Source organism: Bos taurus, chromosome 7, assembly GCF_002263795.3.
Source record: "Bos taurus isolate L1 Dominette 01449 registration number 42190680 breed Hereford chromosome 7, ARS-UCD2.0, whole genome shotgun sequence".
NCBI classification, from domain to species: Eukaryota; Metazoa; Chordata; class Mammalia; order Artiodactyla; family Bovidae; genus Bos; species Bos taurus.
Window position 1 is genome coordinate 94,019,252 of NC_037334.1, and position 27,255 is coordinate 94,046,506.

General features: G+C 38.5%; 1 protein-coding gene and 1 long non-coding RNA gene across 10 annotated transcripts in view; one reads left to right on the top strand and one right to left on the bottom strand.

Annotated features, from left to right (window-relative positions):
* MCTP1 (multiple C2 and transmembrane domain containing 1) overlaps nucleotides 1-27,255 on the bottom strand; it is a 1,071,916-nt gene that overhangs the window by 498,736 nt on the left and 545,925 nt on the right. For 4 of the 9 annotated variants that reach the window (XM_059888265.1, XM_059888264.1, XM_059888263.1 and 1 more), the window contains 3 exons: nucleotides 23,731-23,840; nucleotides 12,128-12,225; nucleotides 8,567-10,591 (listed from right to left, as the gene is read on the bottom strand). In XM_059888265.1, the coding sequence (XP_059744248.1) occupies nucleotides 10,520-10,591; nucleotides 12,128-12,225; nucleotides 23,731-23,840 (280 nt within the window). In that variant the 3' untranslated portion in view covers nucleotides 8,567-10,519. Of the gene's footprint in view, nucleotides 1-8,566; nucleotides 10,592-12,127; nucleotides 12,226-12,994; nucleotides 13,103-23,730; nucleotides 23,841-27,255 lie in introns of those variants that run through there. The other 5 variants (XM_059888262.1, NM_001104987.3, XM_059888267.1 and 2 more) reach the window with 5 other exon arrangements.
* Nucleotides 10,589-25,310, top strand: LOC112447492 (uncharacterized). The gene is made up of 4 exons (XR_003035716.2): nucleotides 10,589-10,998; nucleotides 11,381-11,456; nucleotides 12,872-12,967; nucleotides 22,783-25,310. It is a non-coding gene; the product is annotated as an uncharacterized lncRNA (long non-coding RNA).

Here is a 27,255-nt window from a genome sequence, read left to right on the forward strand (position 1 = left end):
AGCGACTTTGCATCACTTACTTGTGAAGGCATATGGAATAACATTTGCTTGATAAATATAAACTTAAAAACATAGACTTTGACATCAGACAAACATAGTTTCAAGTTCTTGTGTAATTTCTTATTAACTAAATTAAGCAAGTTCCTTTCTGAATTTTGGTTGTTACACCTGTCATATGGAAATAACACCAGGTATCTTGGTCATGATAGAATTACTAGCCTATCACCTTATATGGCACTTAATGTTACTTTGTATTTTATTATTTTAACTCCTCTTTTTAGTTACAACAAATCATTTAGATAGTAATTTCTTAAGTTGTTAATAATTCTAAGTTAATGAGATAATCACCATCATGAGTTAGGGTTTTGTGCTGCTAAGAAAAAGTCGTTTTCTAAATTAAATGTTCACAAGAAATATTCATTTAGTTGCAGTTAGTATTAATATTTCATGACTGTTCTGTCTGCCAATTTTTACAAGTCATGTTGACATGAAATATTTAACACTAAACTGCCAGGTCTCTACCTCAAGAAGGTATCATTGCACTTTGCACTTCTTTAGAAGTATAACTTGGCAAATAGATTACAGTGTTTTGTGGCCTAGTTAATACTGGTAAATATATATGAATTTAAGCCTGCAGTAATAAACTGTATTTTCCATATTACCTCTTAAATGTTTTAGTTTAGAAAACATAATTGCCTCAAATTTATTTTAGATATAAAGAAAGTGGAAATTTTAATAGAAAAAATTTATAGACTTTCTGACCCCTGACTTTTTACCTGTAGGTATTTCAAAGTTGCAGCAGCTGAATAGAAAGCTGAGTAACATTATTCTTCGTTGTACTCTGCCAGATTTCATATCATAGTTCAATGGAGTTGGTTTTTTTTTTTTTTAAAGCCTATGAAAGCCTTTATTACAATATAAATAAAGCTTGGAAGGAGATTTTTGAGCTGTTATGGTTCAACTTTCTTAATGCATAATCCCCACAGGTATTTGGAATATAAAACATTTTAGAATATTCACTGTCAGCATTTTAGGAAGGGACTCTATGAAGTTTTCTAGCTTATTCTTAATTTTCCTATGCATAATAAAGTGATCCAAGTATATACCTTTTTTTGTCATCTCATTAACTCCAAAATAACCAGAAAGACATTTGTCCACATTAAATCAAATGCTAAATTAATCAGTATTTTGATCATAGTTCCTTAAACACCTACTATGTACCAGGTATGCTTGACGGGCCGACTACAATACGAGAGCAAAAGCTTACATTCTAGGAAGGTAAGTCCAGTTTTACTGTCTTCTGTATAGCCTTTTGAAGAAAATTAACTTCTTAAATTTGCAGTAATTGGTATTCTTTTCATTTTTAAATGTGAACATTACAAGGGTCTGATTAATCCTTTGATGAGTATTATGACTTTACCATTTTAGAGTGAATAGAATGTGGCATGTTTGCTTTTGCAGTATTAGTGAAACCCAGTACTCATTCCCCTAGCTAAATGCAAATGCATTAATGCTAGGATACTTTATTTAAACACTAAGAAATGTTTGCCACTTTTGTTTATTCTTTTATAGAAAGTTAATAACTTTGCATGAAAAAATTACTGGTGGAATGTGTAATCCATATGCATTTACACACCTTCCCAGTTAAGTGATGAACTTGATGAGAGCCTGTCACTGGTGCTCCTTAATCAGTAGGAAGGGGTCATCTTTGAGTGACGTGAGGCACTCTTTCCCTCAGGCGCTTATCACGTAGCTTCCACACCAGTCGCACCTCTTGCTGATGTGGAGCTTGCAAACTTCAGAATGATAATTGTTTTTATAGCAAATGTGGATTGAGTCAGTGGTGGCATTATTGGAATTACACTGTGCCTGGTGATATCAAAACTGAAGACATTGAATAGTTAACTGTTTCTTGGAAATCAAATTATGCTGTCAAAAAATTCACTTTGTAGGTTAAAAGGAATTGCGGTAGGATAATACACTTTGGTATTTCCTCTGATTCAGAGATAGAGACTATTAGACTATAAATTAGAAAAGACTGTGGTATTGTTAGGTTTTAAGCATATATCTTTTAGGGTACTACAAATCCCACTAAATGAAGACCTTCTTAAAGGAAACTATCAAGATAGTTTTAACACTGTTGATTGCTAGATGTTCAAAAAACTTCTCTTAAAGTAAATCCTAATCTTTGAGAATATCCAAAATATATTTAATTCATGTTTCCCAGTTTGTGAAAGTACCAAGCAGCTTTTTCTCCAAGACACATGAATTTATGTGAATTTCTGGGGGGGGCGGGGGGGGATATTCTATTAAATTATTTTTAAAAGAGGATATTTTCCAATCAGAAATCCAAATGATTAGCTTTTTATCACAGAAGAATTTGCTAATTAGTACTTTTGCATTAGAGGCAAAATTGTATTTTGTGTATTTGATGTATAAAGTGTTTTCCAACATTTTGTATATTTGAATTCTTTACCATAGGTATTGTTTGTTTGCTTTTTGATGTAGGCCTATAGTTCAAATACACTTACACTATATATATATTGTTTTAATCTTGAAGTATAACTCTTAGCACTAGACAGATGTGATTGATTTTTTTTTTATAATACCGTATTTGTATTGTTGAATATATATGTATTTTCTTTTTTAAAACAGAAACATAGTGAACTATTCTCTGGATTTTTAAAGTACTTGCTGAATTAAGATCCAAGAGTATTAAATCAACAAAGGAATCAATGGTCAGTTATTATAAAAACAATATCCTAATAAGTATATACTATTTTTATATATTTAATTTGTAATGTGTAATATTGCTGTGAACATAGACCAGAAAAATTAAGTTCCTTATTCAAATGTCTATAAAGAGCTGTCTTCAATTAGAAATGAAACATTTTCTCCAGATTTTGGATTTCTTTTTACCATGGTCCCCAAATCTTTTCAGACTGTTAAACCCAGATTTAGTAAATCTAATCTCCTTCCTTTCAAAAGTATCTAAATTAGATCAAGTGAACATTAATGCATAATGGGCATTAAACATTAATAGAGAATGACTATGTTGGAGCATATGATTTAGTTTTACCAAAGAATGGAAGTTTTTTTTTTTTTTAAGTGCTTAGCACTTCCAGCAGGTAAGCTGCACTGAACTGAAAGTCTGGAATCCAGCTTTGAATTTACACCTATTATACTATCATTTATCTTAAAAGCAGATGAACTAAAATTTTCAGTGACTTTACATTCTTCTGTCCTCAAATGAAATAGTCATGTTGAAAAAAAATCATTAATCTTAAAGTGGTGACAGATAAAAAGAATTTAGTTTGTTGTCAATACTTCTCAATTTAAAGGTTAGGTCAGCCATGGTTTTTGTCATGACACTGATAAATTTTTCTAATGACCAGAATGGTTTGATCTGTAATAGCTTTTTGTTTTTGTTTTAAGGAATATATGCCTTGGTTATCTGACTTCATCCTAAAAATGGATTTTTTTTTTCTGTTTTGAATTGTTTCTGTTTTACAACACAAAGATAGAATTATACAGCAGTGGGTAAAATTTGATAATATTAAAATATGCATTTTAAAGATCTTTATTGAAAACTTAGAAGAATTGTAAAGATGAAAAGTTGGCAAAGGGATAAGGAGGGAAATGTTTAGGAATCATTGTGGTTTAAAGAGGGTAAAAATTTCTAGATGACGTTTAATATATTGAGAAGGTAGTGAAGGTATAAAGTCAGAAAAAAGGGCAGATAGATCTCCTAATCTCAGGAATAAACTGTCTTTGTAAATTTTGAATAATGTTCAGAAAACCAAGGATCAAGATAGTGTGTGATGAGTCTTTTAGTTAAAAATTCAGTCAAAAATAAATAATAAAAATACTAATTTAAGTTCATACTGAGGATATAAACTTGAGAGGTTAAAACCATTTATAAAAAGTGGTTGAACTTGTTCCTGGTAACTCCTTTTTCTGAACTAATTCTAGTCCTTTCTTTTTTTTAAAAATAGAAACTACTTAAATGTTGTTTTTAAATTATTTCCTCTAAGTAAAATTACAGAGGGGAAAAGATTGTAAGCAAGTCCATTGCTAATAGTGGTTGTATTTGTTTTTCTCCAAGTTTCCCTGTAACATGATTTATATTTGTCTGTAATACTTGTAGCCAGTGTATTTTTTAAAGTAACGCTCCTAATATAAATAAAAATCAGTCTTGAAATTTTTCTAAAGTGGTCTTATTTAAATTAGCATCTACTGGATTTTTTTAATATAAAGTGCATTTTTTAAATATGCCATTTTTCTTCAAGGTAAGGATAAAATTAAGCTTTGTATCACCTAATGTAGATCTCAGTACTCTCGGACTATATGCCCTTCCTTTGAATGTCAATCTGTCTTATTTTACTGATATGCTGCTTTTGTCTTCTATTGAGCCTCTTCAAAGCAGTAGCCTTACCACGTTGAGTGGAGTCTTTACTGTTGAGGGGGATTCCTGAATTGCTAAAGATTAAACATCATTTAATAATACCCTGTGGACTCGTGTTACCATATCTTCATTAGTAGCCTTTTCTGATTTTAGTTACTTGTTCTGATTTTTTTTTTCCAGATTCTACACCAAAAAGCAGGGAGAAGCTGTAAGATTAAATGATGGCTAAATTTATCAAAGGTTATACCTTTAATTGGGCTTCCCAAGTGGCTCAGATGGTAAAAGAATTCACCTACAATGCACAAGATGCAGGAGACGCAGGTTCCATTCCTGAGTAGGGAAGATACCCTGGAGGAGGAAATGTCAACCCACTCCTGTATTCTTGCCTGGGAAATCCCATGGACAGAGGAGCCTGGCGGGCTCCAATCTATGGGGTCACAAAGAGTTGGACACAACTGAGCCTGTATGCACATATCTTCAATTTCTTTAAAGGGAGTTCAATACTGTGTGATTAAATTGATAATTGTTGTCTTTTACTATCATAGATCTGAAGAAGTTCCCTTCTAGATACATACTATTTACAACATAAATTCAGATGTAAGCAGTCGGTCGTCCAGTGAGAGAATTCTGAAAATGTCTTACCGCAAAAGCATGTTATTTTTCACCTCTTCTGTGAAGGTGAGGAAAATGACTTCTCATAAGCTACTGTTTTAAGTGCAATTCAAAGTACAGTATTTTAACTACATCCTATACCTACATCATAATTATAGTACACTGGGGAGTATCACATCACTGTCTTTGGGGTACATTTCTCACCTGCTTGTGTTGTTGTTACAGTCATTGGGAGATCCAGGTACATGTGTGTTCTCTGTACTAGCATCATAGTGCCACAGGAATGGTATGTACATGGTAACCCACACTATAAAAGTTCGTATTAGTATGCTTGATTCCTGGTTAAATTGTCAAGTGCTGGATGTTCTGCAATATCCTCCTAAAATTTTTTCTCTATTATATCTGAAGATGCTTTTTTTTCAATAGGGAAATTTAAAAAGTAATGTTCAGCAGTTTCAAACAAAATAGAACACCACATTGGTTGATTTTAAAACTATTAATACTTCTTCACATATACATAGTATTTTATTTTTCTGGGTGGGTTACCATGTGCTTCAGAGACCTTCCTGTGGTTTACTTAGTCTCTGTATTAGTGAAATCTGAAGTTTGCAAGAGTTCCAGGACAAGACTAAGGGGTAGGTATACTATTGTGTAAGGTTGGAGAGTTTATTAGTTCTTGACATCAATAAATTGTTTTCCATGGTTTAACTATGACATGTTACACATAGATTTTGACTTTTAAAGTGTCATAATCAGTACCGGAGGAAGAATGTTTTGAGGAAATGATATAGAGTTTAGTTAGAAGGTTTCCAGCTTTCTGAGTGACTTTACTAAAAGAAGATCTCTGAACTTGGAACAAATCTTGGCATCTCCTCTGCCTCACCTCTCTGCGAAGGTCCAGCTGTCTCTGTAGTTAGTCTTGACTGTTGTCTCAAATGTGTTTCTAGTAGTCAAGAGTGGTTGAGGCCACGGCTGCACCTTTCTCTATGCATTTAGCATTTCCCCTAAATTTACCATTTGAACTCTGGCAAAATAAAATGCCTCAAGTGAAGTTTGCTTTGTCCAAAATGAGCTTCCTTGGTGGCTCAGACAGTAAAGAATCTGCCTGCAAGCTTGAGGCCTGGGTTCGATGCCTGCATTGGGAAGATCCCCTGGAGGAGGGCATGGCAACCCACTCTAGTATTCTTGCTTGGAGAAAAGAGGCAAGCTAGCTAGAATACTAGCTGAGCCTAGTATGACCATCTTGCCTCACTAGTAGCAGTAACAACCTCATTTAGCCAGGTCTCCTCAGATCCATTTATTTATTCCTGAGAAAATAAGAGGTGGTTGGTTTTTAGGTTTGCTCATCGATTCTCAGGTTGATCATTCTTTTTCACTTTTGAAAGACCATTGAAGAATCTAGCAGGGGACAATTAAGTTGCAATTTTATTTTTGCTACAAATTGGAAACACTTTGGCACAGCTACTTACCTATTTCTGTTTTCCTTAATACAAATAGAGCCTTTGCCTTAATCTAGTAACATCGAATAGAGGAAAGCAAAAGAGCAGTGCTGTTTTGTTAAGTTTTTTTAAGTGGAGTCATATAATTTTTCAGTGATATTTGTAGACACAACTATCATATACATAAAAAAAGAAAAAACCTGTCTACAAAAATACTGCTTTTTGTATAAATAATGTGATAGAACACTTTTTGTTGTTGCTAATTCAGCATATGAAGAAATAGCCCAATAAATGGAAACTTACTTGAAACCAATAACATATTTGATTCTTCTCCACCCACCTTTGTGGGAGAGTGATTCTTAACCCTTGATCCCTTTGGAAAAGCACAGATAGAATCATTAAATTCCATCGAACCTTTCACAGTATTGTTAGTTTCTAGAGCATATGACCACTTTGGACATTTAATAGTTTTTATCTGCATAGTATTCTTACATGATGAGAAATTTTCCTTGATACTTCTTAATTCTCAGAGATTCAACTGGGATGAGTCTTATGATGTGACTGCTGCTGTACAAATGTAGAAAGAAACTTAAGCAGAAGAGGAATAGTTTCAACAAAAAAATACAGGATGTTTTATGTTTTTTCTTTCAGTGAGTTATACCAATCATCCTGGAAGGAGAATTATAATCCAAAGGAGTGACAGTACTGTAAGTATTCATTTCATTATTTTTTATGTTGCTTTAATTCATACTTGACCAAGCAGTTAGAAAAGGCTGATTCTAGATACATTAATGAAACACATAAATAGGTATCTGTTCACAAATACACAGTCATACTTGACTTTAAAGCCCCAAATTTAACCCTTAATTTGATAATACCTGAGGCTTTTGCAAGAAGTATGATAGTGGCTCTCTTGTATATTTCTGGAGCAGTAACTGCCTTTTGTATTTTGATTTATTTTTAATGCTAAGTACAAAACTCAAACATTTAAATATATTTAACAAGTATATAAACTGAAATTAAAGCCTTTGAATAAGACCTGTTAACATAGAAGTAGACTACTTTCAGCATTGGAGATATTTTGATATTGAGATCAAAATGGGAACCTGGTCCCTGCATAAGAGAACTTACTACTAAATTTTTCTTCACTTTTAAATAACACAATAAGTTTCCATAAAAGATACTTTCAGAAACTAACACAATGAGATTCTCTAAAAGATACTTTCAGAATCATCACATCAGTTAAAATTTGCTCTCACTGTACTTTAGCTCTGGATTTGATTTTAATATTTTCATTGGTTTGACCATTGCCTATGACAAAGCAAGTTGTATAGTTGGTACTCAATAAAAATATCACAGAGCAGAGTCACTTAAAGAATCTTTCAGTTCAGATTATCCTAGTGCATAGGTTCACAATTAATTTGGAATCCCGACAGCATCTATCAGTTTGAATGTGTGGAACAGTACCAAAATGAACAAGTACCACATTCTTTGTATAAATGGAAAAATCCTAAATATGTATTTCTTATAAATTACCACAGTTAGTGGCGATAATAGTAGTTTGGATAATGAATGACTTTCAATAAATTCACTCACTAAAAGATACTGACGAATATATAGTTTTATATATATAAATATAATAGTTCTTGTGACTACTGTATATCGCAGTCCAAATAGGTGTTAGAATGACATCCAGGCTCTTAAGATATCTTAAAATATTTACATGTTTACAAATCTCTCAAAACCAAATCAGGTAAAGCAGCTTTAAAAAGGCAGAATTGGTGAGAAGGGGACAGAAGTGGTTAAAATTCTATTAGTCACAGCCTCTTGTTTCCAGCCTGTGAATGCAGTAGTTTCTGAAAGCAGTGACGATTCCTCTGAATATAACTTTCATGCCTCAAGATAGTTCTTAATTCCTCTAGCAGCATCACTGGATACTTAACCCCTCCAGAAATATTGGGTTTTATTTAACAACAGTCAAAGTTTCAGGAAAAGCCTTTTTTTCCCCCCCTTCCCCAAAGCAAACCTGAGTTTCTTTAAGTATCATTTATATGAGAACAAACACATAATCTTCCATCATTCCTCTCTCAACACCAAAAAGAAGTACTGATTATTCTTAGAAAAGATTATTTTTTATTTAATGCAGTGAATAGTCAACATTACCAGTGAACCAAACATCTGAAATTTGATAGAATGAAACAAAGAGAAATCAGTCATCTGTTAATGGTTACTATCCACATCTGAGGTGGTAGAATATCAGCGTTGTGGACGTTTGAGTAGACAGTGTCAGCGCGGAACATAAATCTCACACAAAGTATAATCAAAAGTTACTTCAAACAGGTTATACTATCAGTAAACTTTCTATAATAACATCAGCTTCATGGAGAATAATGTCTTAGCAACAAATAATGATGGTATGTGGACGTAAGCATATCATTATAAACATGATGCACTAAATAGAACATACTGAGGTCAAGGCCTTTCTGTAGAAAGGGAATTTAACATTCTTTTAAGCATAGTGTAATAAACAGATCAAAATAGTTCTATCATAAGAAATAGTATTTACCAACATAGCTTTAAAATAAAAATGCTTTAAAAATCAACTTTGAGATTAAATTTATTTTTAAAGTATCTTCTTTTAGAATGAAATATATATTTCTTGCTCTAGCTTTTCTACATTTTTCCAGCATAACCCTCACCTTCACCCTATCCCAGTCCATTATTAATAAAGTAGTACAAAACACTTGTCTGCAGCAATTTCAACCAAGCTTACTCCCCTACCAAGTCAGGGAAGTAAGACATCCTCACCAAGTTTTCTCTCTAGAGGTATACTCCCTTGATAGTCAGGAAGTTAGGTATAAAAACTACATGAGAGTCTTGGGAATGCAGTTTTTAAGTATAGATTCTATGGTAATAGTGAAACATTTTTAAAGGCAAACTTTCCCCTCCCCATAAGCAGTTTATTTTACAAAATAGGTTTTCATGCATTCTAATTTTCAAGAATGATTATTTTTTTCTAAAAATGAATGTAATTAGACACTGGCATATCACTTAGTACACTGCATTCTCCTCTACATTAAAATTCACACTAATAACAAAAATCATAAATGCATTAAAACATTTCAGTAACCTAATGAGAAAGTAGATACATTTTTTTTTCTGTGAAATACTTGAGTATTAAATATTTTTAAATGCACAGAGGAATAATCTGACATCAAAGCAATGTGAATTTAATTTGCTAGATTTTTGACAACTGAACTGGGTTGCTAATTTGCTGACTTGCTACAAATTAATAGTGGTTGGTATAAAAATCCTTATAGGCAATCATTTATAAACATGGCAGTATTTTTTGTATCGTCCTGTAGATATTTTAAAGTTTTAGATGGAATGATAGAAGATTTGGAAATTTTCTTTGTAGGATTTCAGCGTATGGAAAATTCTCTTGTTGAGGTGACTATACTTTCATTCATTAGCTTAAAATCAGCCTAGTCATAGCTAAATAATGTGCACAGGAATGAATATCAGGATCTGAACCTATGTAAGTTGAAATGCATCTGTTCTATTATTCAAATTCTGGGATTCCCCCCCCCCCTTTTGAAATGTATAAAACATAGAAAACTGTAATGGATTATTTTTCAGATAAAAAATAGTCACATTAAAAAAAAAAAACTTTAAATTCAAATTGACATTTACATTTTATGTAGATTTAATCAGAGCACAGCTGAGCATTTAATCTAATATTCTAGTTTTTCCACTTGTAATTAGAGAAGTGTGTATCTCCCAGTGTTAACCATTCTTACATTTGTTGTTCCAGTGTTATATTATTATCCACAGCTAGCAAGGCTTTCAGGCAGCAATAGCTAAACTTTTATCAAATTGTTTCTGTACAATGGAAGTATATTTTCAAAGACATATGCCTTTGTACACTATTTACAAATTCTCTCAATCATGATAAAAAGGCAAAATAAATAAAAAACAGAAAGAAAGGAAGTGCTGCTGAGGCTGAAGGCTTTTTCTTTTATCCTCCCAAACAGATGCTGGTCTCCCCAGTGCTGGGAGCTGGCTAGCCAAGATTGTTTTTCTTCCTTTTACATGGGCTATGAGAAGGATCTGGTTTCAGTTCTTGGTATTGCACCTGTTTAAACAGAGTTCAGAGAAAGGCTGGTCAGGTGGCCACTTTCTGGCAAAGGAAGGAAAAGCAAAGGATTTGAGAGACTGTGCTTGGGGGGAAAGTGCTCCCTCTGGAAGCTGTTTGAGACCTGCAGCTGGGATGCAGAAAACAATAGAAAGACAGAGCAAGTCAAGGGAAATCTTGCCAGAAACTAGATGAGAGCCCTGATAGGGACTTTGCTAACAGGCCAGGATCTCCACTACCCATACACACGTCACATTAAAAGCTGAGCCATCTCCATTTATTTTGCAGGGCCGAATAATGGTTCTTTGCAATTTATTATGTGCTTGTTTAATATAGGCTTCATCTCCATCCAGCCCATCTTCAGGTCAGATACCAAAACAAAGACTCAACAGAAGCAAAGGAAAAAGGTACTGTTGCAACCAGCTTCAATAGTTTGAATAAAAACATTTCTCATTTTACTCTGAAAATATTTAATGATTAATGGGCACTAATTAACCTCAAAGGATTAAGATATGCCCCCATTTTCAAAAATCAGTTACTTTTGTATGGCCGAGTCAATCTGCTGTGCACCAGAAACTGTCACAACATTGTTAATCATCTGTATTCCAATATAAAATAAAAAGGTTTAGAAAAAAATCAGTCACTGTCCCCCCCCCCGCTTTATTGATCTGTAAAATAGCCATCTTTAAAACTCACCTAATCCATGCAGTTTACTTAGGGAAGTGTTTTTCTCAATGTCTGCTGGCACACTTTGCTTTCATCATCTAATATTCCTAATTCCTCCTTCAGGTAATAGTGACTTCCCTTCACAAACTCCAGCTGAATCTTCCTTGGAGGAGGACTGCCCTCCCTCCCTGACACCCCAGTAAGTTCTGTATGCAAAGCTCTCTCATTCCCCATCTTCTTTATAAGTTTCTTGTTGGATAACACCTCAACTGGACTAATCCCTGAGTGGCAAAATCTTCTACAGGCTTTATTAACTTTACCTGGCTCTTCTAAGACCTTCAAAATTAAATGGATATGAACGTGAAAATCCAGTGCCACACTACATTAAAAATGATACAGGCTTAAGAAATATTGCAGGTTTATCTCCAGACCATTGCAGTAAAGTCAAGTGAATATTTTGGTTTTCCAGTGCATATAAAAGTTCTGTTTATGATGTATGGAAGTCTATTAAGTATGCAATAGCATTACATCTAAAAAAGCAATACCTTAATTTAAAAGTGTTTCATTGCTAAAAAAAAAAAATGCTAACCATCATCTGAACCTTCAGTAAGTAGTAATCTTTTTACAACAGTAACATCAATGATCACAGGCCACCATAACAAATACAATAATGAAAAAGTTTGAAACATTTCGAGAATTACCAAAATGTGACACACAGACCCACAGTGAGCAAATACTGTTGGAAAAATGGTAGCGATGGACTTGCTCAGCACAGGGTGGCCACAGACCTTCAGTCATTGAAAAGCAAATATCTGTGAAGCCCAATAAAATGACGTATGCCTGCAGTAACAGTTAATAAAATCTACATACCACTTGCACATCTGAAGGGACTCTGGAAAGGAAATCGAGTAGTTCATTGTTATCAATTGCATACGGATTCCGAAGCTTTTTTGTAAATTTATTGATTCCTGAAAAAGTGACAGATCAAATATTATTGAAACCTCAACAGTTTGGAGTCCAAAGTTACATTTCTGGCAAAAAAGTATTGTTGGTGATTTGAAGATCTAGGTTAAGCTGCCTTGATTTTCAGCCTTGACTGACTGAACCAGAAAACCCAGTTTTCTCCCTCCCTCTTCTCCCTTCCTTCCACCTTCCAACTCAATGGCTGCTCTGTTTTTGTGCTTCAGTGGCTTCTCCCCAGCAGGAAAGGCTTTCTGTTTGGGAAACAAAGGGCACAAGCAGTGACCTATCTTGTCTTTCCCCTCAAATACTTAGAAGCTTTGTTGTAGTTTTTCATCTATGATAAAACTTATCTACCCTACATTTTGGATTGGGATTAAGGCAAGAAATCTGACTTCCTGGTTCCCCCTTTCAAAAGACACACTGCTGTTTTTGTTTCTGTTTTTGTTTTTTTATGATGGGGAAGTGTTGCTGTTATGCAAATTAACGTTCGAAAATGCATGACCTGGCATTTTGTTTTTTTAATTTTAAACTGACCTGGAATTAGAAAAGGTTTACCACCAGCTTTTAAAAAAAAAAAAAAACAAACATAAAAAGCTTTGAAGATGGTGATGCATAAGCATCATAAACCCATCTCTTCCCACCAACACACAGGATTTCCAGCTGCATATGGAACTGCCTCTGAGAATAACCTGAAAACTGGCTGAGTGCTGTCTACACACCAACAAGAGAAGGCCCGCATTGAAGCAGGTAGGAGAGGCAGGGGCACAGTCTTACCATAAACTCCACTCCTAGCCTGACAACCTATGGTCAGGAGGGAGCTCTCTCTGAGGAGTAAGGGTTTGAACCTCCACATCAGGCTTCCTCGACTCTTAAGAATTGTACCTAGAGGGAGAAGCCCCCAAAACATCAGGCTTTTTTTCCTTCTACTTTTGAGAAATAATTGACATACATCACTGTATAAGTTTTAAGGTGTACAGCATGATGGTCTCATACACATAGAGTGAAATGATTACCCCAGTAGGTTTAGTTCATATCCATCATCTCATATGTTGATAGATACAAGGATTTTTCTCTTTTTCTATGAGTTGGGGATGGGTGGTATTTTGCTTTTTTCCCTCCCAATTTCACATATAAGTGAAATCATAGTATTTGTTTTTCTTTGACTTATTTCTTTTAGCATAATGCCTTCAAATCCATTCATGTTGTCATAGATGGTAGGATCTCCTCGTCTTTTTATGGCTGAATAATATTTCATCATATACCGCTTCCTTATTCATCCACCAGTAGACACTTGTTGTTTCCATGAATCAGTTATTGTAAATAATGCTTCTGTGAACATGGGGGTGCAGATATCTTTTGCGGTTGGTCTTTGTGTTCCCCTTGGATAAATTCCCAGAAGTGTAATTGCTGGATCATATGGTAGTTCTATATTTATATTTTTAAGGCATCTCCATAGTGTTTTCTGTAGTAGCTGTACCACTTTACATTCCCAACAACAGTGTATGCTGCTGCTACTGCTAAGTCACTTCAGTCATGTCGACTCTGTGCGACCCCATAGATGGCAGCCCACCAGGCTCTGCTATCCCTGGGACTCTCTAGGCAAGAACACTGGAGTGGGTTGCCATTTCCTTCTCCAATGCATGAAAGTGAAAAGTCAAAGTGAAGTTGCTCAGTCGTGGCTGACTCTTAGCGACCCCATGGACTGCAGCCTACCAGGCTCCTCTGCCCATGGGATTTTCCAGGCAAGAGTACTGGAGTGGGGTGCCATTGCCTTCTCCAACCAACAGTGTATAAGGGTTCCCTTTTCTCTGCATCCATGCCAGCATGTTATCCGTTGTCTTTTTAATGATGGCCATTCTAACAGCCATGAGATGCTATCTCATTGTGGTTTTAATTTGCATTTCCCTAGTGGCTAGGGTTATTGAGCATCTTTTCATGGATCTGCTGGCCATTCATACGTATCTTTGGGAATATGTTCGTTCAGGTCCTTGGCCCATTTTTATGATGATTATTTTGCTCTTGGGTTATATGGGGCCTTTATTGGATATTAGCCCCTTATTAAAAAGCCTCTTAAAAAAAATAAAAATAAAAAGCCTCTTGATGAAAGTGAAAGTGGAGAGTGAAAAAGTTGGCTTAAAGCTCAACATTCAGAAAACAAAGATCATGGCATCTGGTCCCATCACTTCATGGCAAATAGATGGGGAAACAGTGGAAACAGTGGCTGACTTTATTTTTCTGGGCTCCAAAATCAACTACAGATGGTGACTGCAGCCATGAAATTAAAAGATGCTTACTCCTTGGAAGGAAAGTTATGACCAACCTAGATAGCGTATTCAAAAGCAGAGACATTACTTTGCCAACAAAGATCCGTCTAGTCAAGGCTATGGTTTTTCCTGTGGTCGTGTATGGATGTGAGAGTTGGACTCTGAAGAAGGCTGAGTGCCGAGGAATTGATGCTTTTGAACTGTGGTGTTGGAGAAGACTCTTGAGAGTCCCTTGGACTGCAAGGAGATCCAACCAGTCCATTCTGAAGGAGATCAGCCCTGAGATTTCTTTGGAAGGAATGATGCTAAAGCTGAAACTCCAGTACTTTGGCCACCTCATGCGAAGAGTTGATTCATTGGAAAAGACTCTGATGCTGGGAGGGATTGGGGGCAAGAGGAGAAGTGGACGACAGAGGATGAGATGGCTGGATGGCATCACTGACTCGATGGACGTGAGTCTGAGTGAACTCCGGGAGTTGGTGATGGACAGGGAGGCCTGGCATGCTGCGATTCATGGGGTCGCAAAGAGTTGGACACGACTGAGCGACTGATCTGATCTGATCCATATGGTTTGCTAGTGTTTTTTTCCCATTCTGTAGGTTGTCTTTTCACTTTGTTGATGGTTTCTTTTGCAATGCAGAGGCTTTTTGGCTTTATAGAGTCCCACTTGTTTGTTTTTAATTTTGTTGATTATACTTTAGATGTGATTTTCAAAAACTGTTACCAAGATCCATGTCAGGGAACTTCTTAAAAAAGGTTTTCTGCTAGAAGTTTCATTGTTTTAGGTCTCACAGTCCATTTCAAGTTATTATTTTTGATTAGTGTAACATAGGAGTCAAGTTTCATTTTTTACATGTGACTGTCCAGTTTTCCCAGCCCCATCTATTGAAAGGACTGTCTTTTCTCATTGAGTATTCTTGGCTCCCTGGTTAGATATTAGTTTACCATATATGCTTGGGTTTTTTCTGGGCTCTCAATTTTTGTCTCAAAATACACAGCTTTGAAAACCAACTTGCGTGTTCAGACTTACCCTCTCCAGGACCCAGCATGGAAACAGCTGATCCAGGGGCAACCAGACCTTTTGGGGGAAAGGATCATTTGCTTGCCTCCAGGCACTGAAGGGAAGTCATCTAGGGAAGACATCTGATTTGAAATGTTCAGGAGCCTGCCTACTTGGGGAACAGAGACTGGCAGCCATCCTTTTTCTTTTCTTTCCTGACGGGAACCATCTCTCCCCAGCTACCTCACTCCAGCCAGTTGGTACCATCTTCATGCCTACCCTCTGCCATGCTCCAGAGCACCAGCATCTCCCTGAGGGGAGCTGTCACACATGTGGTGCCCGAGGTTTTATGTCTATGAGGCAGTTCAAGATGGCAACCTAGGACAATCATGAATTCACCTCTTCGAGACAATCTCACCATAAACCCCAGGCCCAGTGCAGCTACCCACCATCAGGAGGAAGCTCACAAACCCACAGCTTCTCTCCGAGTAGCCAGGAGAGAAGTTCTTTTGTACACCACGTAAGGCACCTCAGCTTTTAAGACCTGCACCTGAGAGATGAGCCCTCCAGGCACCTGGCTTTCAAAACCAACAGGCTGCAGCCATGGGACCCAGAAGCCTGCAGTGAAAGGAAAATAGCTCTTAAAGAGCTCGTGAGCACTCACTCATCACAGGACCCAGCACAGAAGCGCAACTGTCTGAAAGATGCCCAGGTTCTATGTGAAGAAAGTCCATCTACTGATCTTAAGGTGTTGGCCAGAGAGGCAGGGACCTGCTGGGATACTCTCTGGGGATGGAAGCTGGTAAGTCCCATCTTTGAGCTCTGCCTGTACTGCACTTCAGAGCACCAGTATCTCCTGGAGGGGAACTTTTATACCTGTCTAGTGTCCTGGGTTTTGTGGCTGCCACCCAGGGGGCTACCCCTTGAGTGTTTGGCTCTGGAGGCTAGAGGACTTGCATTCCTGGGTCTGTGGAACTGTGACATTTGGAGAGACAGTTCTTGGCAGACCACCACTCCCAGGGGACCAGACAGCAAACTGAGACACACTCCCAGTCTTTCCAAGAAAGGGGCTATTTGCTTGTCTGGGGGCTTTGGCCTAAGGGGCAGGATTCCTGTCTGGCCCACTTAGAGGAGCCTCTGGAAGGGCTGTCAGGAAACAGTGGAGGCTGGAGGATGCAGTCATTGCCTTCTCTAGCCGGCCAGCATCTCCCAGAGGCTTGTCTGGTGCCCCAGTGTTTGCAGCTGCTCTCAGGAGGCACCCCTACATTGCCTAGTTCTGGTGGCCAGGGGACTGATGTTTGCAGGTTCTAAACGACTGTGACCAATGGAGAAAAGAGTTCTGACACCCTCTGGGCACAGCAAAAAGTATAGACCAAGGAGCTCAGTCTCTCTGTAAAACAGGCCTGTAAGCTTATGGCTGCAGCCTGAGGGGCAGGCTTCTAATTAAACACACATCTAAGGGCTGACTGTGAACCGTTCCAGACACCTCAGAGGGACGCTCTTATACATGTCTGGTGCCCCAGTTTTTTCAGCTGCCACCCAGGGAATGCCCCTCGACCACCTGACTCTGGAGGTCAGGGGAGCTGGTGTGCCTGGGTCCGCTAGAACTGTAACACCCAAGAGACAGATCTCAGCAAGCTGCCCCCACCAGGGCACTGCACAAACGGGAGACTGAAACACACCCCCAGTGTTTCTGTGAAAGAAACCTACGTGCTTGTTCTAGAGCTTTGGCCTGAGGCACCACTTTTCAGGTTTGGCACAAATCTGAAGGCCTGTGGAGGGACCCTCAGGGAACAGAGGCTGGGGGTGCTGTCATTGCCACTCTCCCTCACCACGGCTCATCAGTTATCTCCCAGAAAGGAGCTTACAGACTCAACCCGATTTTTGTGACTGTCATCCAGGGGACACCTCCAGATCCTCTGGCTCTGGCAGCCAGCTGGGCCTACACTTGCAGCCCCACTGTGTGTATTTGCTTTAAAAGCTGCAGCCCAAAGGGCTGACGTTCAGTGAGCCTGAGTCTAGGTACTGACTGAGAGCCTCCTGTTCAATACACTGACAGGTCTTGGCACATCCTCAACTACTGAGAGCTAAGGCAAAGTTGGATAATAAGGTTCATCTTCTACACAAGACCACTACTTCCAGGCTGGGAGAGGTGGCTCTTTCATCTAATGCATAGGAACCTACATAGAGATTCAAGCAAAATGAGGGACATTTCATATGGAAGAACAGGATAAACCTAAGGGGAAAAAGTCCTTAATGAAACAGATGTTATTTACCTGATAAGGAGTTCAAAGTCATGTACATAAATATGCTCACCAAATTCAGGAGAGTATGGATGAACACAGTGAGAACGTCAACAAAGAAATAACAGATGAAGTACCAAATAGAAGACACAGAGCTGAAGCACAAAATAATTGAACTGAAAAATAAACTAGAGGGATTCAACAGCAGGCTAGATGAAAAAAAACACAAAGGATCGGTGAAACATACTAACGTTTGCACTATAGGGAGTCATAGAGGAGGAGAGAAAAGAGGGCAGGAAATGTGTTTTAAGAAATAATGGCTAACAACTTCCCTAATCTGGGGAAGGAAACAGACATACAGATCCAGGAAGCATGCTGCTGCTGCTGCTAAATTGCTTCAGTCGTGTCTGACTCTGTGTGACCCCAGAGATGGCAGCCCACCAGGCTCCCCCGTCCCTGGGATTGTTCCAGGCAAGAGCACTGGAGTGGGTTGCCATTTCCTTCTTCAATGCATGAAAGTGAAAAGTCAAAGTGAAGTTGCTCAGTCGTGGCCGACTCTTAGCGACCCCATGGACTGCAGCCTACCAGGCTCCTCCATCCATGGGATTTTCCAGGCAAGAGTACTGGAGTGGGGTGCCATTTTCTTCTCCTCCAGGAAGCCTAGGGAGTTCCAAATAAGAGAAACCCAAAGAGACCCCCATCAAGACATATAATTAAAATATGAAAAGTTAAGGACAGGTATAATGAAAGCATCAAGAGACTAACAACTTGTCATGTAGAAGAGAATCTCCAGAAGTCTGGGCAGATTTTTGAGGAGAAACTTCACAGACCTGAAAGAGATGGCATAATGTATTCAAAGCACTGAAAGAAAAAGAAAAAAACTTCCAAACAGGAACACTCTATTCAGCTAAGCTATCCTTCAGAACTGAAAAATTGTTTACCAGACAAGCAAAAGCCAAGAGTTTATCATCACTAACCTGGCCTTATGACAAATGTCAAAGAGATTTCTTTAAGCCAAAAAACTGTGCTATAAGTAGCAAGAAAACACATGAAAGTATAAATGTCACTAATAAAGGTAAATAATAAATGTAGTGGATTAATCATTTCTAAAACTATTATGAAGATTAAACAACGAATATAGTAAAAATATAATTAGTTAAGGGATACACAGCATATTAATTTTAAAAAGGTAAAATAACATGAAACATGGGGAAACAAAATCTAGAACTTTCAAATGCATTCAAACTTAAGTTTTTATAAGTAAGCCTTGCAGTAACCGTATAGCAAAAGCCAACAGTAGATATATGGAGCAATAATTACTTCAAATGAACTAAATTTTCCAATCTAAATACATAGAGTGGCTGAGTGAATTAAAAAAAAAAAAACAAGCCTCTTCTATATGCTGCCTTTGAGATGAAGTCAGATGTGAGGGCACACGAGACTAAATGTCAAGGGATGAAAAAACATATTCCATGCAAATGGAAACCCAAAGAAAGCAAGGGAAGCTATAACTTACATAAGACAGACTTTAAAACAATCCAAATTGGAAAGGAAGAAGTAAAACTGTCGCTTTTTGCAGATGACATAACTTTATATATAGAAAATCCAAAACACTCCATCAAAATACTGTAAGAACTAATAAATGAATTCAGTAGTTTCAGGATACAAAAGCAATGTATAAAATGCTATTGCATTTCTATATACTACAATGTACTACCAGAGATAGAAACAATCCCACAATTTGTATGGAACCACAAAAGTCCCCCGAATTACCAAAGCAGTACTAAAAAAGAATAAATCTGGAGCTATCACACTCCCTGCTTTCAAACTATATTACAGGCCCCTCATAACTAAACAGTATGGTATTGGCATAAAAACATGACATGGATCAGTGGAACAAGATAGCCCAGAAATAAACCCATGCATATATAGTCAATTATTTACAACAGAGCAGCCAAGGATATACAATGGGGACAGTCTCCTCAATAAATTGATGTTGGGAAAATTGGACTGGCACAGCAAAAGAATGAAGCTGGACTATTACGTCATTTATAAAAATTCAAAATGGACTGAAACTGGAATGTGAGACGTGAAAGCATGAAACTCCTAGGAGAAAACATGGGTGGTAACAAAGTAACCCAGTGGGACTGCGTCAAGTTAAAAAGCCCAGCAAAGGAAACCAACAGAACGAAAAGGAACCTACAGAATGGGAGAAAATATTTGCAAATCCTATGCCTGATAAGGGGGTAGGCACAATACATTAAAAACATACACAGCTGAATAGTCAAAAACTACAAACCAATTAAAAAACAGGCAAAGGATATGAATAGATGTTTTTCTAAAGAAGACAGATGGCCAACAGGTACATGAGATGCTCAATATTACTAATCATTAGGAAAAGCAAAATACAAACCACAGTGAGATACCACTTCACACCTATCAGAATGACTGTATCATCTAAAAGACAGTAAATAACAATTGTTGGTGAAAATCTGGAGAAAGGGGAACCCTTGTGCACTGTTGGAAGAAATGTCCACCAGTGCAACCACTATGGAAAATCCTTTGGCACCTGATGCAAAGAGCTGACTAATTGGAAAAGACCCTGATGCTGGGAAACGTTGAAGGTAGGAGGAGAAGGGGACGATAAAGGATTAGGTGGTTGGATGGCATCATGGACTCAGTGGACATGAATTTGAGCAAACTCTGGGAGATGGTGAAGGACAGGGAGGCCTGGTGTGCTGCTGTCCATGGGGTCCCTAGAGTTGGACAGGACTGAGCGACTGAACAACAGCTATGGAATAAAGTATGGAGATTCCTCCAAAAATCAAAAATAGAACTACTATAATCCTAAAATTTTACTTCTGGGTATCTATCTGAAGAAAACAAAAACACTAATTTAAAAATACATGTGCACCCCCATGTTCATTCAGCATTATTTATAATAGCCAAGACATGAGAACAACCTAAGTGTCCGTTCATGGGTGAACGGATAAAGCTGTGGTGTACATACGCACAATGGAAGATTATTGAGCCATTAAAAAACAAATGGCAATTTGAAATGTTGCCATTTGTGATAACGAGGATTGACCTCAAAGGCATTCATTATGCTAAGTGAAATAAGTCAAAGACGAATACTGTAAGATTTCACTTACATGTGGAATCCTTAAAATACAAACAGAAACAAAGCTCATAGATACAGAAAACAGACTAATGGTTACAGAGGTGGGCGAGTGGGCAGTGGGTGAGGGAGTCAAGAGGTACAAATTTCCAGTTATAAAACGTCACGGGAGGCTTCCCTGGTGATCTAGTGGTAAAGAGTCCACCTGCCAATGCAGGAGACATGGGTTCGATCCCTGATCCAGGAAGATCTCATGCGCTGCAGAGCAGCTGAGCCTGAGCACCACAACTATTGAGCCTGTTCTCTAGAGCCCGCGCTTCACAACTAGAGATTGGCCCCCACCTGCCACAACTGGAGAAAAGCCCACACAGCACCAAAGTTCGAACAAAAAATAAGAATTTTTAAATGTCATTGGGATATAGCATCCAGCATGGCGACTAGAGTTAATAATGCTGTAATACACATTTGAAGGTTGCTAGGAGAGTAGATCTTCATCACACAGAAAAAAATGTTTCCATTTCCCTATCTCTGGCATTGAAATTTTTAGAAGCCAATTTTCCTTTTAAATTACAAGAAATTTAAATTTAATGCTTGCAAAAGATGCTGCTGTGATTGACTTACTTGGATCACTTCTTGGATTAGAACAGCCAAGAACCATTAAAATGAGGCATATCCACCCAAGCTAAATTATCCAACAGTGAACCCTTTGCACTACCTGGAGAGCAAATATGGATGAAGAGCAGATAACAGGTGGATTTGGAGCTAGTATACAAAAAAAAAAACAAAACCTGATGAGGTAGAAATGTCAAAATAATGTATAAAACTAGAGTTATCTGTTCTTCATATTCTATGGTATAATGTAGAATTTCAGTTGGATAAGTCTACTGTGTTAAATTTATATGGGACTTAATAAATTAACAAGCATATTCACATAAACGTAAACAAAGAGCTTTTTGTGAAATCAACAGACTGGGTCACAAAGCAGAGCATCTGGGCTCTTCTTCAAGGATTTTGGCAGAATAATGCAATTATGATTTGGTCTCTGTCTCCCCATGTGAGACCCATGTCTTAAATTTCTGTTTAATATTTCAGCAATCACCTACCACTAAAGGAATACTGTTCTTTGTTTTATTTTATTTGATGAAACAAGAGACCCAAACACATTCTCTGAAAATTACGTTTAAGACAGCTTGCCAGTGAGGCCACCCCAGGTTATACGGCCAGATGTCTGCCGTGGGCTCCACTTTCTGACAGCCTGGGGAAAAGAAACCAGAAGTTCCCCACCTATCACAACTGAGATGGCAGATCTGACCTGGGTAGGTTAGAGGTAATAAACTGCCACACCTAACGCCCTACCCTAATGCCTTCAATAAAACAGCATCTGTTTTAAATATCAGAGGAAGGAATGCAAGAACATACAATCGGGTCCCAAGAACATAGTGGGGGAAATACCTCTTCCCTTGGATAATGAAAGCGCTCTCCTGTTTCTTTAGATTATAGGAATTAAGACAAGAAAACATAATCACCCTTCCCTTCACCCTCCACTCCCTACCCAAGATGTATAGGTAATGATGGTGATAAAAAGGGCAAGAGGCTTGCTCAAGATATGACAAGACAGCCAAAAAGAAGAGCGAGATTCAAGGATTTTAAGACGGGGGGCCTGGAGACATCAGACCCTTTTCCATTTTATTCCAACATATTTCTTTAAAAGCCTTGATAGGAAAAGAACAAAACTTTGCTTTTCATCTTTTTGCTTTAACTGTAAGTCCCATGTTTTCTGAAGTTAAAACCCATTTGGCTCTCTGCATTTTGTATAAGTTTAGTAATCTCAGATGTATGCAGGCCAGGGGCAAGTAGAGCATTCTACTCCTACCCAGTCTCTTTCTCTCTCTCTCTCTCTATATATATATATATCTCTCTCTCTCTCATTAATGTAGTTTTATACGTTCATCAATCTCAGAGACTGAAAATTGACTTTTCCAACCAAAAGAATTTTGTTGGGTGAGGAAAAGCAAACTACGAAGAGTGCTGTAAGTACCACCTTAAATAGAGTCTAAAGTGAAGTCGCTCAGTCGTGTCCAACTCTTTGCAACCCCATGGACTGTACCCCACCAGGATCCTCCATCATGGGATTCTCCAGGCAAGAATACTGGAGTGGGTTGCCATTTCCTTCTCCAGGGGATCTTCCCACCCCAGGGATCGAACCTGGGTCTCCCCCATTGCAAGCAGACACTTTACCATCTGAGCCACCAGGGAAGCCCTAAATAGAGTCTAGGTACATAGGAACTGTCAGCATGCAGCATAATTGCATTAAAAATTAGGACACCCCCTCCCCAGATAGCACCTTGAAAGTGAGATTTTATAGAAGCATTCTTGTTCAGCACACACAGAGCGGAGGTTTTTGTTCCCGAGCAGCCTTCCGATGCCAAAGACCCTCTTCCTGTTTCCTAGGGGTGACCTCTTAAACATGCAGCCGTATACAGCACCATGCTTACGGACACTTCCACAAGATAAAGTACCACAGTACAAAAGCATATTGTCCTAAATGCACCTTACAGATCGCAGTGCCTCTGTTTACGTGTAAGTGGTGAAAATAAATCAGAGTGCTATCTAGACAAAGCTACACTTTGATGTATGGAGAATCTGCACCAATACATGTTTATAGTATGATGGAGCCTATGGTGCCAGATAAGAGAAATGCATTTTGCAGGTAGACCTAAATCTTCAGACTGTTGTGATTTTTAACTGACCTGTCTCTTTTCATCATAGAATAGCTTCATGACCATAAATACAGGGAACTACTGACAGTATAACTCATCCCTTAAAAATAGTTTGTTCTTAGCAGCTATGACAGTTTTTTTTTTTTTTAAAGAGGCTTTACTTACCCCAGACAAGGACAATGTATCGCAGCGGAATGAAGTACAGGATGACTGTGAACGCACAGAGGGCTACAATGGCCAGCCAGCTTAAGAATGGGACGGTCCAGTTGAAAGTACTGAATGAGAAATCAAACACATCAGCAATCTGAGCACTTCACACTTTTCTCAAAGATGAAAATGAATGTGACTACAGATCTAGGAAAGATTTATTTCTTTGGGGAAGAGATGCCAGTGGTCGTGGGCTTTCCTGAATACAGGACCCAGGTAAGGGGTGTTGACATCAACCCCTCAACATTGGCTGAGGTGACTTCAGGGTGTAAAGTCGTCATACTACTTGGGTGACTTCCTAGGGTTTAAAAATCTTTTTCTACTTCTAAAACTAGTACTCAATCTTGTTTTCTCCAACTTCTCATAGAGGAGAATGCCCCTGGGTCTACCATTCTTTCTTCTGTGAACTCTCACATAGGATTACCCACACTGGAAATAAAAATATCGCCAGCAGTTGTCTATAGACCTAAATCTTAACACTGTAGTGGAAATCCTCAGAACTTTAGAAATCCTTAGAAAAATACTTTCCACTTCAGCTATGTTTCAGATGGAACTAGAAGTCAGCAAGGGGAAATTTTGAAAAACTTTGTTCCCATCATTGCCCTCCTCCCAGCAGTGCATAGATAATTAGGAAGTAAAGCTAGCATTATCTGCTGTTCTCCCTGCATTGTTTCAGCAAAGGAGAACATGGCACAGTTGAAGACTACAAAGGAAGTTGAAGCTGGAAAAGGGTGGGCTTTTGATAATGTAGAGGGTTAGAGCCAGGGATGGACGCAAGACTGAGTATTGACAGGGATAAAACATCAGAACAAAGAACAAAAGTGGGATCAACGAACAGAAGGAGAAGTTATACAAAATAGTACCAAGAAGATGGGAAGGACTTCAATGGGACAAAAAGGAAAAATCACGACAGAAGGCAAACAGAACATGGAAAGAACAGATATTTTCAGCCTTTTTGTGTAGAACATCCGTAGTAAGTCTCTGATAGTTTTTAAGAGAGAATGACAAAATTATAAACAGACTCACTGCGTGGAGCCTTCGAGGTCAGGTATATGAACCGTGTCTCCATTTACAGGCATACTACTGCCTCAGTGCTCGGCCCCCAAGGAGGAACTAACGTATGTTTGAGTGACTCTTTAGCATAATTTAATAAAAACAACCAAAATAAGTAGCAAATCTGTGTTCAAAGCCTAGATTCTGTTTTGTGACTTTAGGTGGTTGACCTCTCTGAGCATCAGCTTTCCTGGTATAAAATAGGGACAGCTTTCACTGTATCCAGAAAGACTGGCAGTGATGGCAGCGTGTTTTCGTGAATCAAGCTGATGTTATTTAGAGCCATTAAGCTCCAGAAGTACTGTACAGCACTTCTTGGCAGTGAGAAGGGCCCCAGAGACACTTGGAGAAAATACTGAAATTGTACATGATACGGATAACTGTCAGTGTTTATTTCTTATAATTTCCTGGTAATGGATGCTCTATTCACTTGGACTGGGTTTTTCCAGAGAAGTCTGTAATCCAATAAAGGATGTTTGTCAAGAGATTTTCTCATGTACTACCCTTCAGCCTAATACTTAAAGAGTCATTCCTTAACTTTGTGGCATATGACTTGCTTTTTATCTTTCTCTAGGTCACATCTCCTAAATTTTTTTCCCCCAACAAAAAAGCCACAGTTTGATCGAACTGGGTTGTCTTATTTTTAGTAACTCTTGGGGTCTGGCTTCTCTGTCATGTTTTTTTATGTCCTATGGCCAGAGTGAGCGTCCTGTAACTGTCACCAGGTAAAGGAGCATGCCTTCCCTCCTCACTGACGCCTGTAGTTCCCTTGCTTCTGCCCGCTGTGAAGAGAACAGAAGGCTGAGGGTATGTGTGCTCTCCCGTGGTTGAGCTCAGAGCCATCCGTCACACCATCCTCACGCGGAAAACCCTCCTCCTGGGCAGCCTCACTGAAGTGCTCCCTGTGTTCTTATTCCTCTTGAAAGGATAAATGGCAATGAATACCAGTGTAGCTAATGTCAGAGGAAAAAAGACCGCCCTTTTTATTTCCGCAGTGCATCATGGAATCTAAATCTAGAATGTGATCCTATACCATTCCCTACCAAGAGATGCTATTCAAGAAAATTCTGGGAGGATTATTTCATAACAAGATGTAATTATGGAGACTTCCATTTTGCACTTAAAGATTGCATCTAAATCTGCTTTCTAGATAGATCCATTTTATCCAATGTGACTCCAGGGGAGTTTCTCTCATTTTAGTAGTCCAAAGATGATTATGCAGAAGAGAGTTCCAACAAGACTCACCAGATTCTAGGCTATGTTCTTGTACCTCAGCCTACACCTCTATCTCTGTCTACCCCTTAGAAAGTTCGATCAAATCCAGTTTTCCCCACGGCTGGTCCACAGCCACGACCTGGTTATTTCCTTCAACTGGCCATGGTCTTTTCCAGTACCGGTTTGAGGTCTCCTAACACCCAGAGTCACAAAGAAGCCTCGCCCCTTCAGGCACTCACAGTCTGCGGGGAGCGAGCTCCGCCTCTGGCAAAGGTCATGAGGAAGGAGGCTTGGCATACGCAAAGGCGGGATCAAGCCTCAGGAGTCTCCCTGGAAATTCTCGAGCAATCTACCCCCAAAACCAGAGTCTGCCTACTTTCTGCTTTGTGCTTTCACCTACACCTCTGACTTTACGGGGGGCTGTCCCCCACTACCTCTCTGAAAAAAGTTAGCTTACAGCTCCAGTTAATAATTCCTGGGTGTGACAGTGTTTAACCTTCAAACTCCTTTGGAAATCCTCTAGCCTGCCTGAATAGGTTTTTCCGGCCTCATGTGATTGTTCAGAGCCTCCCAACTGTGAGAGGCAGGAGATGTTCTAAACTGTCTAAACACAGATTCTTTTGAGTAGTTAAAAGATTGATTAGAAATTGTATTGGTGAAGGGATTTTCACTTGTTGGGCCAATGTTTGCTGCTAAGTTTCCATATCCCTTACCTGCTGTGTCCCTGGCAGTGTATTGATTAATATAATTGGTGTAAGTAGTAGCTTTAATGTTTGTAACCTGGGACCCTTGAGTTAATTCTTTTTCTTGTTTTAGCCCACCACACCTTTGCTCTGTAGGAATGCAACTTTATCTAATGCTTTTGGAGGGTGGCTCCTGACCAATCACCTTTAGAGAAAAATAAGTTTTCTGAAGAAAAGGTCTTAAAATGTTAACAGGCCTCCGGGCCAGAAGATGATGCAAATCACCTAAGCTTTTGCATATGATATGTTTGCAGGAAGAAAGCCTGGCTTGCTGCCTGACTCTACCCCTTCCCCCATTATCCTCTATGCATAACTTAAGGTATAAAAACTACTTTGGAAAATAAAGTGCGGGCCTTGTTCACCGAAACTTGGTCTCACCATGTCGTTCTTTCTCTTACCTTCTGGCTGAATTATTCAGCCTCTTTTCTCCACTGAATTTCCTCACTGAGCTATCCTTATTTCAGCCTCTTTT